We start from the raw sequence: 13,065 nt of genomic DNA, 5'->3' as shown, positions 1-13,065 counted from the left end.
TGGCCCCACCTTCATAGTTTTCAAACCTGATGAATGGTTTTGAGCTCCTCAAAGATCACAGAGAGGTTCCTTACTAAGGAACATCAGCTTTCCAGAAGCTCCATGTCAATCTGCCGGCTTTTATTTATTCAATCTGAGTTCATCTGTTTATCATCAGGAGAACATCACTGTCCATCACTGTCATCCAGGTGTGGTCTATATAAAGTGGAGCTGCAATGCTTTGGTCTGAACTTCTTGTTCTTCTGAGAGCAACTCGTTTTGGCGTTGTCTCTTTAAATGCTACTGAGGTACTTCACACGCCACACCCCTCCAGGCCCCCTTCGGCCATTTTTGTAGTTTGATAACAATTCTCTAGCGCCGCAGAAACAAAACAAAAACAGCTAAAACAATGAAAACTGCTTATGTAATAATATTATTAGAACCTGCAGTCTGGTTCTGTCCTCCAGGGGCTAAAAGCAGCAAACAGCACCAACATCAGCAGAAGACCCGATGCTACTGCTATCAGAACCACGGCCAGGACGTCACGGCTAAAACATTGGATCTTGCATCATATGTCCCTTTTAAGGCTGTCTGTCATGTTTGAGATTGTTTCTGCTGCTACATGATGACTTTTTGAGGACGTTTTTGCCCCTCTGATGATCTCTGCTGCGACTCTTTGGGATCTTCTCCAGCTGATGGTGACACACATGAACTTCAGAACAACACAAGATCATCATCAGGATCCCTGAGTTCCTCCACAGCTACTGCTGCCACCTCTGCTGAATGCAGGATTTATTTTCTTTCCATAATTGCTCTCATTTCTCCTGCAGTAAATGTTTCCCACATGAGGGCTGCAATTAGCCTAAAAGCTCTGGCTGCTGCTGGAGTTGTCCTGTTTATGCCGAGCATGCTGGGAAACAAGGGCTGCCTCTGTGATCAGTGCTGCACGCCTCCTGTATCATCTCTTCACACACACTAAACACATGCAGCTCATGTTTCACAAGCTGAAGGTCCTGAAACCAGCAACAGGTCTGATCTCAGGCTTCTTCAGGTGTTTCTGCTGAACTTAAAGCTTCAACAGGCTGCAGGATTTAGGCTCTCTGAGATCAGATGAACAAACATCAGAGCTGGTGGGGCTGATCCTGAAAACACGCCCTAAATGCCCCAATAGATCTATATAAAGTTGGCATATCTGCATAAATTAGGTCTGTGCTTCAATTTGACTTGATGTTAAAAACTTTTTTATGATCAGTTAGTGTCTCTAGATAAAATCTCAGTAATGTTCTCAGCAAACTCTCCTGCAGATTATCTGACCTCCCTGCAGCTCGGCTGCTGCACTGTGGATCAGGGCATTCAGGGATCTGCAGGGAAGCTGCTGCTAATCAGGAAGGAAACGCTCCAGAACTGAGGTCTGGAAGTTATTTGGGAAAAATTAGGCCTGATGTTCCTCTACTGTTGGCTCAGAGTCTCTCACTCATCTCCCTGTCTGTTTCTCTCATGCTTTCACTTCCTGAACATCCTGAAGTTTCTTTAAATCATCCCCTCCGGGTTCCTAAACTCATAGCCTGCAGTGTAAAGGCGTCCTTCTGGGATTGTTTAAAGGGCAAGTCCAACCTGTTTCCACATTGAAGAACCTTCCTACCTGAGCTTTAAATCAGGGAAGTTCCTTCTTTTTTGATTGATGTTCTCCATGACCAAGTTCGACATCAGGATAAAAAGACCGCCTGAACTACCTGAGACTTAGATTCACGGGTTTAAGAAGGACTTGCTGAGTTTCTTTGGGTCAAAGTTCCTATGCAGTAGTTAGCACAAAGTTCTCCCACATTTAGATAAGTCATAGCCAGATTAAATCATGTTTGATCCTAAAACCTGTTAAATACCCAGATTGTTAGAAAAATACCATCTGCTGAAAGCTTTTTAAGGTAGAACCCATTCTCTTATGTGAGGTTTGTCTAATACTTTTACAAAAACATTTCCTATCAAATACTTTGACTAAATTTGGTTCAAAATTATGTTGCTGCTGTTTAAATACAGCATTAGAGATTATGGAACATTTAACAGCTGCACCGGTTAATAAACAGAACTCAAATAAATGACATCTGTGTAGTAGATCTATCCTCAGGGGTCAGCTGAGGTTCCCTGAGGGATCTCAGCAGCCAGTGTTAGATGAGGGACCCCTACGGGATGCCAGGAGGAGTCCTCATGGAGTCGGTTTCTAACCGTTTGTGCAGACACATGCACATTTGTGGCCTGCTGGAGGTCATCTTGCAGGGCTCTGGCAGTGCTCCTCCTGTTCCTCCTTGCACAAAGGTGGAGGTAGCGGTCCTGCTGCTGGGTTGTTGCCCTCCTACGGCCTCCTCCACGTCTCCTGGTGTACTGGCCTGTCTCCTGGTAGCGCCTCCAGGTTCTGGACACTACGCTGACAGACACAGCAAACCTTCTTGCCACAGCTGGCATTGATGTGCCATCCTGGATGAGCTGCACCACCTGAGCCACTTGTGTGGGTTGTAGAGTCCGTCTCATGCTACCACGAGTGTGAAAGCACCACCAACATTCAAAAGTGACCAAAACATCAGCCAGAAATAATCGGTACTGAGAAGTGGTCTGTGGTCCCCACCTGCAGAACCACTCCTTTAATGAGTGTCTTGATAATCACCAAAGATTTCCTCCTGTTGTCTTTTTCATTTGAACAACAAGATGTGAAACTGATTGTTAATCAGTGTTGCTTCCTAAGTGGACAGTTTGATTTCACTGAACTTTGATTTACTTGGAGTTATATTGTGTTGTTTAAGTCTTCCCTTTATTTTTTTCAGCTGTGTATGATACATTTGGACCTTTCAGCCATGCTTTTAATCTCCATCAGCTAAGGTGATGCATCATCTAATATTCTACAAGCTGCAACATCATCTACTGACCCTGTTCTCTGGGATTCCTCCTGTCAGATGTTGTTCCTAAAGGAATCAAACCCTGAGTTCTCTAAAAAATAACATAAAAAAGGAAAATATGTTTGACTGGTTCTGCTGTAGTTGGTTTTAATGGGGACCAACGGGGGTTCTGTGGGATACAGATGCCAGTGGGTCTCAGCAGGACTCATTTGGAAAATAAAGCCTGTTCAGAGCTTTTAGGAGCATAGCAGATGAACAGCAGATCACTTTTAATCCTTTGTTTTCATGCTGAGGCTGATCTTCAGCCCTGGTGGGACTCTGTGACAGAGGAACCTTCATATGGACCCTCATCTCATCGACTCCAGACTTCATGAAGGTGTTTCTTATTCTTCTCTCTTTTGAACAGGCAGTTCTGCAGCTTTGAGAAGCCAACAAGCAGCTGGAGTCCACCAGACTGAGAGGCTGGAAGAGAACAGGCTGCTGCAGGTCTGGGATCAGTTCTCCTGCTCAGTGACTCTGGGCGTTATACTTCCAATCTTCAGCTCCTGATCCCTCTTGTTTTTTTTTCTGATCTTCTTTAAAATGTCTTCTTCTATCCTGAAGTTTGCCCTGACCGTCTCTGTGAGCCTGAAGTTCAGCAGGAACCAGCAACATTTTTACAACCTCAGACCCTCGGCCCATGTTCTGAGCTCCTCCAGCCTCCAGCTCCTCTAGAGAACCCTCAGATAAATATGGCTTTAATACCAGGACTACTGGAGGTGCGTTTGATTTATCCCAGCTGGGAGCTGAGGAGCCTGCAGGATGTTTGACCTGGTCTGCATGCTGAAGGCACCTGGAGCTGCTTAGCTCCACTTCCTGACTCCATCCATGAAGCCTGAACTCTGGCTCCCTGTCCTGACACTGTTAGAGCCTTGCTGAAGGGGCCTACAGCAGGATGCTGGTGTTATACTGAACTGAAGCTGCTCAGTTGGTGGTTTTTGGATCAAAGCAGAAACTGGACCTGAACAGGAGACGTTTCCCAGAAAACTTTCTGTTGCAAATCCAACCCATTGTCCTGGTTCATCAGGATTTAAACCTTGAATCGTTTTCAGGAATGTTTCCTCATTTTTCCTGTAAAAATCCCCAACTTTAACACTTCATAACCGTTTAGAGCCTGCTGATTCTCCTCCTCCAAATAAGTCCTGAACTAAAATCCAAACCCAGAGAACATCCTAACATCTGATTGTCTCAGTAAACTCCAACTCCAGGAAACATGAACGTCCTCCTGCTCAGACGGACCACTCGGACCCTGGATCACAGCTCCTCTCAGGAAATAAAATGGCAGCTCCAACCTTTAACGCTGGCTGATCTTTCCAGGAATTTGAACCGTTGACCTCTCCTGGAAGGAGCCGGAGCTTCTCTTTTCTCACTGTTGGAATCTCTTTCTGGGAATTCTGGCTGTGACTCTGGTGTTGTTGCTGTTTAGCTTTGTAGACAGAGCTTCAGGAGTTTCTCAGCTCATGTTTGGACCACTGCTGCAGTTTGTCGTTGAAATATTCTTCTGTTGTCGTCCTTAAAGTCCCCGGGCCTCTGTTTGCTCAGAGGTTCTGCAAATAACCTTTATTACCATCTGGAAAGTGTCGGATGGAGCAGCCGTCACCTTTCCAACTAACTGTCAGCTTTCTGGAAAACAGAGTGAACTTCCAGCCTGTAAATGAATAGAAGGTGTGGATGTTTGAGGAAAGACAGGGAGCTTCATCCATCACCACAGGAGACTCTGACTCTTCTTCAAAATGTCAGCAGGTGGACATAAAGGAGATGGAAATGTGAAGAAGAGCTCCTTAATGTCCGATTAGGATCAGATTTATCAGCTGTGGTGGTTCCTCAGACTGCTTAGGAACCTCTGCAGGTCTCCACTCATCCTTCATGGTCCTGGAGGCTTGCTGTACCTGAAGTGATGTCATTTTCCCATTCAGAGCATCCAGATATGTTCTGAGGAATGTTCTGTGCAGAAAGAACAGATGGTTGGATGCGAGGAATGACCTGAGAGGTCCCTGAAAATCCGAGTCGTTCCTGGTGCTCCTTCTGAAGGATGAACTGCAGCTTTGTTCCTCACCTAGTGGACCCAGCAGTTCTTCCTGTCCAGCTGATGGATCACCACTCGCTTTCATAAAGAACTGAAAGGTTTCTTAACTCTTGGATTGCCTCGGCCCTTTCCAAACACGTCCTGGTTGTTGGTGGATCTTCTCTGTTTATTGTTCTTTTTATTAGTTTATTGTTCTGTGTTCTGAACCCGTCTAGACCTTATTTCATGTTAGGTTTCTGTTACTCCTCTAGACTTCTATTTGTTCATCAGCCTCCCTCCTCCAGCTGCTCCACATTTCATCTGATTAGCTCTTCTGGTTCATTGGTCCTTTCTCCACCCTGGTTTCATTGTTGTCCGCTGGATTCTACTGTTGCCTGCCCGTCCATGTCCGTTATCCCCGGACCCACTGCCTATGTTCCGTGTCCTGTTTCTCTGTGTAACTTTCCTGTTCGGTTATCATTGAAACGTTTCAACTCACCGGGCTCCTCAGTTCCTGCTTGCTCTGTGGTCCTGGGAACAGCATTCGGTGACAGAACCTGAGAAGATGGTTGAAAGTGATCCGTTTTAGGACAGGTGCTGCTTTTGGTTCCATGATGCTGTGGATGTGTTCAGGTTGTGATGAGTGCATAATGTGGTGGAGCTGTGTCCTGCAGCTTTTAGACGTGTCCTTGATTCAACACCCCTTAATCAGCATAATGAGCTGGTTTGATTTACAACTAGAGGACACGCCTGGTCTACAAGGTCCAATCAGAAAGTCTGTAATACCCATGCTGCACCAGCAGGTGGCGAAAATGTCAACATTAACTGGATGAAAAGGAAAAGAAGACCCTCAGTTTCCGGCTCCTTATTGGAACCAGAGTGAGGACAAAGCAGGACAGATGTGGACGGATCCACTGCCGTGTGTTCATGTGGATTGGAGGCCCGCTTCACTCAGGTCCACTAAGGCCCTCTGTGTTAAAAACCTGAACAACAGTGGAGCAGATTCTTCTTATTTCACATCTGTCCTTCGTATGTACATGGTCACATTTAGCTTTTCTGGGAGGATCTCCTGAATCTTCAGCCTAGCAACACTTCAGTCATCCTCAGGATGTTAATGTTGATGCTGTTGCCACCTACTGGCATGGATGACGTATAACAGCATATTTGATTGGAACACCAGAGAACGAGATGAAGCAGATTTTTAAAAACAGTTTAAAATGTTAATCAGTTTAATAAAATAAAATAAAGTTTTATTGTTGGGGCTTCGAAAAATCAGTTTGTTTCACCAAAAGGCTGATGAGGCATCCAGCCCAAATCATGGGAGCACCCGAGGAACCATGCAGAAAGCTGCTCAAATGTTAGAAGAAGGGTTTGAATGCAGTAAGGCCAATAATGATTTTATAGTTTGGTTCAGAGTTCAGACTAGAGACCTCTCAGCTGCTCTGCTCTGTAGTTTGAAGCTACATTCCTGCTCACCTCAGTGTTGGTTTTCCTCTCCGAGGTCTTCTGGTGGTTTGGAAGATGTTCAGCTAACTTGTTCCTCTGCTGTGAAACGCTGATGTTAAGCAGATAAATGGTGGCTGTGACATCAGAGGGAGTGCTGAGTCTGCAGAACATAACTCTGCTGTGAGTCGGGTTCATGGAATTGAAGCCAGCGAGGAGAATTAAATCATGAAGAGAAGCAAACATGGAGGTCTTTACTGAGATCTTCTGCTGCTCTGTCAGTGATCCATCACTGCAGATAGAAACCACAGATGCTCCACACAAACACAGTGTTTGATGTGATGGTTGCAGAGATCTGTGTGGGCCAAACAAGAGAAACACTGAGATCTATTGCAGCAAGTGAAGAGTTTAAGAGTCCATCAGTAACACAGGGTAACAACTGATCTTCATCCAAGTCATTTAACAGAACTTCAGAGGTTCTGGAAGGCTATGGAGAACAAATGGATGATGATGTCAATGAAGCTTCTGTGTTCTGATATTCATTCAACAAAGAGAAGCAACTCCAAGAACAACAAAACACAACTAAACAGAATATGTCCTCTGTGCAATCCAGGAAGTCTGCCATCAGCGCCCCCTGCTGTCAGGAGGTTTCACCTTTAATCAATTAAACACCTGACAGGTGCCGGTTTTTTACTCCACTGCTTGAACCAGAACAGGTCAGGTATCCTGGTGTCTTGTTCCTGAGTGATGGACAGATGGATCCGACCTTCGTCTGCTCTAATGAGGACGTTGCTGCTGTTCGTGGTGGTGAAGGATCAAGCTGTAGATTTACTGCTCCATTTTCAGTCCAAGGTCTGGTTGGCTGAAAAGAAATCCAGTTCCTTCGGATGAAGCATTTAGGATTATGAAGTTCTGCATGGTTCCCCCGATGACCCTGCCAGGATGAGCTTCCCTCATGGACCTACTGCTTGTGTTATTCAACCTCATATAGAGAAAAAACTGGACGGGTGGACAGGATGTACAGATGTCATCACTGAAGGTCATGTTTTCCACCGTAAATCAGATCTAAAATGGCGCCGTGTTTCAGCCTTCCAGAGCTTCTGGACGGTGTCTTTAGGAGGAGGGAACAGACCTGCTCATGAACTCTGACTTTCTACTTCCAGCTGCTGTTCATGTGGCAGAAGTTCTGCTGAGGATGTTCTAAGCTTTCATATTTGTTGAGCAAACATGACAACTCCCATTCAGGAGGATAAATCTTGGTTAACATGTTGACATAGAGAAGAAGCTGCTGATTATCCCCTTCAGTTGTTCTGCTCTGACCCCTGACCTCAGATTTCCTCTCAAACATCTGTTTGGTCTGCTTGAAGCTTCAGCCTCTGGCAGAAAGGTTTGAAACCTAACAGTGAGAACCTCATGTTGAAGGAGCTCCTCAGAGGTTTTTATGTAGAAACACATCTCACAGCCAACTGGCTTTGTGCTCTTCAGGCCAAGTGATCATCTCCAACACTTCAAACATCACAGTCCTTTAACTGAGCTCAGAAGAATGTTGTCATGTTTCTCTGTTTGCTCTTCGTCTGCCAGAAGCTGGATTTCTCTTCTCTTCTTCTTTTCATGCTTCCCTGCTCCTCTGTTCCTTGGTTCCTCATGGTTGATTTGGGTTTGATCTGCAGCAGTTTAATGGAAACTATAACAAGATGTTTTCTTTGTGACTGCATCCACAGGAAGCTCAGAACCAAACAGATGCGCTAATATTGAAATTCTTCAGCAGAGCTCATCTCACATCTTTCTATTCTGTCCTAATACCATCGCCTTACTGGGCTGGTATTCACAGGACAACCCTTAACAGACCATAATATTATTTGATAAAATATTAAAGTATTAATATGAAATATTTTCAGATTCATAATCACAACACTCTGATGTGGAACAGGATAATTGATGGTGCTGACATGATCCGGGGCGTGTGCATGTGTTGCCTCATCGCTCTCTGATTACGCTAAACCCAGTTGGAGGTCAGAGGTCGTTCTGGGATTACAGACACAGCTGCTTGTTTAAGATTTATTTGTCCTGGGAACACATACACCTGTTGCAGCTGGGAGTGGACCAGTACACCGGGTCTGCTGCTTACAGTCAGTGTCAACACTGAAATCCAACCAGGAATCTCCTCAACGAGGAGAACATCTGTCCTGCAGAGGAACAGCCTTCAGCTACCAGACACTGTATCATACAGTGAAAAAGTATTTACCCATTTAGCCACATTTAGAGGTTTCAGATCATAAAGTTATCGTTAGTGTCTGACAGAAAACTGGAGTAAATCCAGATGATGCTGTCATTTATGAAGAGAAAAAGTCCAAAGCAACTGGACCCTCCAGGAAACATTTTCTTCTGTGGAATCATTAATTTACAGAGATTAAATTAAATAGTTAATTTACAAGCCACACCTGGACCTGATTACTGCCAGACCTTGAGAACATGCAACAGGCTTCTGAAACTACTGATCGTATGTTCATGCAATCAACATCTAAATGTTCTTGTTGCAGCTTTTAACTCCAACTCCTTCCTCATGAAATGTTCACATTTAGCCAGGTTTGGCTAAAGTAGTAACCATACCTAGTAGTAGCTGTCGGTAGTTGACTGAACTCCATTATGAAGCTCTTTGCAGACCCTGGGAAGGTGTTGAAGTTAAATGTCCTGTAGGAGTTATCAGCATATCTATTTTTTTGCAGGTCCTGATTTTAAGTCCAAGGACATTAAAAGTTGGAAATGTGGAAACTGCCAGAAACCCTGATTTGAAGGATCCAGTCTCTGTAGCGTCACGGTCGCTGACAGGTGTTTTATCAGTTGGGTTCTTCTTCAGAACATGTTGGTTAAACAGACCAGCTGACAGCACTTCCACCTGACTGAAGCAGCGTGTTGGTCTTCCTGGACTCAGAGATCAGCCGCCACAGAACCCAGTCTGATCAAGGTCTGCCAGGAGTCACCTCATTCATGAAGCTGATGAGCTAAATGTCCGAAGGAGATCACCTTGGCCTTTGATTGAGCAGGTGGAAGCAGATTGAGTCCAGGCTAATGTGGACAGTAATCAGACTGGGTGGAGCTGAGGGAGCATAATGTAAGGAAATAATCAGGAGGAAAACCTCAGAATTCCCTAGAAAACAGCTCCGCATCATCTGGGAAAGTGAGAGAAGCTGGTTTGATAAAGTCCAGGTATGAAGCAGAGCACAGAGGTGCAGCAGTGAAAATATGAAAGCATAGACAGACAGACTGTAGCAAATCATACATTCATACATTAAACATACATTGAGCCTAAATGAAAATGAAGCAAAACATTCAGCTAAAACTAACTGTTAACACATTAGCTGCAGTAAACAGTTCAGCACAGTGCAAATGAAAGTGAGCAGGAAACTGAACTACAATGTGCTGAAGAGAACTATAATCGGGGTTAATTGTCAGAAATGTCATGTTGGTGAGAGCAGCTGGTCAGTCCTAATGGATCTAAGCTAAACTCTCAAACAAGATGGCAGCATTACTTAGGGTAAGAAAGCTGCATCTGCATGAAGATCAAGACTTCTGAGACAATGCCCTCTGGACAGACGAGACCACAGCAGTGATGTTTGACCATAACGGACAGGACCATGTTTGGATGAAACCAAACAGCAGATCTCCTCACACCAACATTCAAGCATGGTGGTGGAGAGCTCATGATGGGGGCTCATTTAAAGCCACAGAACCTGCACACCTTTAGGTCACTGAGTGGACCATGATCGAGAGTATTGCAGAGTCAGATGTGAGTCCATCTGTCTGACAGGTGCAGCTTGGTCCAAACTGGATCATCAACAGAACAATGAACCCAAACTCACAACAGAAAAGAATGCTGCAATGGTCCAGTCAAAGTCCAGACTTGAACCTGATTCCAGTGCTGTTTCAGCGTTTTCTCTTGGTCTTTGAAGTGATGTTGATCATCTCTGTCTTTATCTACAACAGTTTAGGTCATTAATAGATCTTGAGAATCAGAAGAGTTCTTCTAAGATGTGAGAAACCCTAGGAGGTCAGAGGTTACCTTCTGGTCTTAAGTTCAGTGATCTGCTGATCAGAGTTCAGCTGACCGAAACATAATCAACACTGAGCGGTACCAAGGAGGAAAGAGAGAGAATGAAAGGTGATTTCACTGAAGCTGAATACTTGAAAGCCCGGCACCTTCCCGCCATAAGACAGGACCCAACGTAACCAGAACCTGTCCTTTGTCTTAATCCAAACCCAACTTTGAGATGTTTTCTGTTCAACACTGATTATCATAATAAAATATTTACCAGAAAGGCTAAAATATGATCCAAAAGCCTTTAAACTGAGTCCAGATTCTTCAGTTTAAGAAAGTTCTGACTCCTCACAGAACAAACACTGTTTCAGAGGAGAACTTTTAAAAGCTGCATCAAGAATCCAGCTACGTGTTTTGATCTAAAGCTGTGCCTGGTTCAACTAAATGCACATTATTTGTTGGAAAATATAAAATACTGGTTTATTGTTAAGGCTGATGGTTCAAAATGTAAAGAAAAAGACAAGGAATGAAACAATTTGTTAAAACTGTCTGTCCTGAACTCTCATGCTGGACCAAAACAGACCCAAACTCTTATTTTACAGGATTTCTTTGATCTATTAATGTCCATCCTCCAAGATCTGATTCTGATGATGTCGTAGTTCAGCTGTTTTCATGGATTCCCACTGATTCTGGAGGCTGATCCATGCAGGGAAGAGTGCATGAAAGAAGGTGTTGATGTTCTCCCGTTTGCTTTGTAGAAGCTGATTTGAAAGTTACAACTTGGGGTCTAATCGTCAGGTTTGCAGCTTTGCAGAAGGTCCACACGTAAAGCTGATCTACAAACCAGGTGCTAACCGGATTGCGTGAGTATAATTAGTGGAACGGCGGGCGCAAACTGTTTAGCGTGTTTTCCTCCATGAAAATGCCAAACATCTGATAATGACCCAAATGCACAAATTAATGGGAGGAAGATATGCAAATGTAATGATTTACCACTCTGAACGCGATTTATCAAACCAGAAACGGATCGCGGTGCTGTTTCTGCGTCTAGATTTAGCGTGTTTGAAATGCAGGCGCTAACCGGGACGCAAAGATGTCTGCTGTCACTGTGGCCAGAAGGAGGCATAGATAGACTGACAGATGATGGAGAGAGAACCTTCTGTTCATGTGTCAACAGAGATGTCAAAGATAAAAATAATAAAAATAGGTGAGAATAGAGGATTCTATGTAGGATTATCTATGGTCTGATTTGGAGCCAATCACAAACAGAAGCCATGACATCTCCTATGGTTAAACTCTGTCTGGATCATTCCAGCACCATCACTGTCAGGGAGATCATCTGCTGCTGATCATGCAGAGCTGCACATAACGGATCATCTGCCAGAGAAACCCACAGCCTGTTAACTGTAATTGCACATCATGCTAAGGACCCACTGTGCTGTGATGTTGATAATATAATTAATAGAATAGAAATAAAGACATTATAAGACAGATTCAATCCTTCATCTGCAAACTGGCTGCTAAAATCACCGTTTAGTTAGTGAAAAATCAGCATTTTAAGGCATCGTCCTCCAGGGGCAGTAGCAGCCAGCCAGGAGCACACACAATTTCCTCATTTAAATAGGGAGGTCTGCACCTCTTTTGCACCTTTTATCCATTAAACACGCAATCTTTAAAGATTACACGCAACACGCCCACTTATTGCACATGCAGTTTGTTCTTTTGCACAAGCAATTTAGCCCCCTATCTGGAGCCTTGGAAGATCAGGGCCTTTGTGTTTTAGCTGATTTCAACAGGAGAAAGTGACAGAAAAACAACAAAAAAATCTTACTGAAGCTGTATCCTCTCTTATTTTTTCCATGTCAGTGGGATCTAACGAAGAGCTCTTGATGAACAAAGAGTTCAAACCTGCATAGGCAATGATAAACTTTAACATGCCAACTCTGGGCTGTAGTTGTAAATCATTTGCAGGACAATTATGGCTCAGAAAGATGAACAGTGTTGAGGTGATTGTTTTTGGTAGAACATCTAGTGGACCAAGGTCATCCTCCTTCATTAATTTTGAAAGGTGGAGGTACAGTAGAGCTCCATGTAAACCCTGCAGTTATAGACCATGTCTCCTTTGGTTTAGTAATGTCATCTTTATGTTTGTGAGCACAAATTGTCAGAGAACATAGACAACTTGATGGGTTTGTCCTGTAAACAACCAGAGGAACACTAAGGAGCCACTAATCTGCAGCCAGACTGTTCAAAGAAAGCAAGAAAAGGCCCTTGGGGTTTTAGGCTTCATCATCATTCTGGAAGGAAAGCTGCAGAAGATCTCTGTTTGAGAAGCTTTTATTGCCTGAATTCCAACCTATCCTCAAAGATCCAGCTGACAGATGTTTAACATCACTCTAAAGGCTCCCACAGAAAAGAAAAGAAGATGTTAAAGGCCATTAAACTAGATTAGGGATGAAGACGAAGAACACACAAGTCAATGCGGCACAGAGAGTGACAGTGACCCAGTGTGTCACATATAAAACAGTTCGATGTGGAGACTTTTTACTGATGAGCAGTTTATTGTCTACACTGTTGTAAAAATCTAGCTTTGTGCAGATGTGTTCGGCGGATGTCCGCAGAGTCAAGAATGCTGGACTATGTAGGAGCCTCAAGCCTGTGGTTCAGCTAACGTTCTA

General features: G+C 44.0%; 1 protein-coding gene across 8 annotated transcripts in view; it reads left to right on the top strand.

Annotated features, from left to right (window-relative positions):
• The window catches only part of sugct (succinyl-CoA:glutarate-CoA transferase), a 77,451-nt gene that overhangs the window by 33,496 nt on the left and 30,890 nt on the right, over positions 1 to 13,065 (top strand). Inside the window, exons 13-14 of one of the 8 annotated variants that reach the window (XR_007035726.1) lie at positions 3,271 to 3,350; positions 3,468 to 6,166. The exons of 6 other annotated variants lie outside the window; for them this stretch is intronic. Coding sequence is in view for 1 of the 2 variants with exons in the window: in XM_047349634.1 (XP_047205590.1) it covers positions 158 to 229 (72 nt within the window). In the remaining variant the exon portion in view is untranslated. Of the gene's footprint in view, positions 1 to 157; positions 245 to 3,270; positions 3,351 to 3,467; positions 6,167 to 13,065 lie in introns of those variants that run through there. One more of the 8 variants, XM_047349634.1, reaches the window with a different exon arrangement.

The sequence above is a fragment of the Girardinichthys multiradiatus genome, chromosome 21 (assembly GCF_021462225.1).
Source record: "Girardinichthys multiradiatus isolate DD_20200921_A chromosome 21, DD_fGirMul_XY1, whole genome shotgun sequence".
Taxonomy (NCBI): domain Eukaryota; kingdom Metazoa; phylum Chordata; class Actinopteri; order Cyprinodontiformes; family Goodeidae; genus Girardinichthys; species Girardinichthys multiradiatus.
This window is presented reverse-complemented; position numbering and strand designations above follow the sequence as displayed.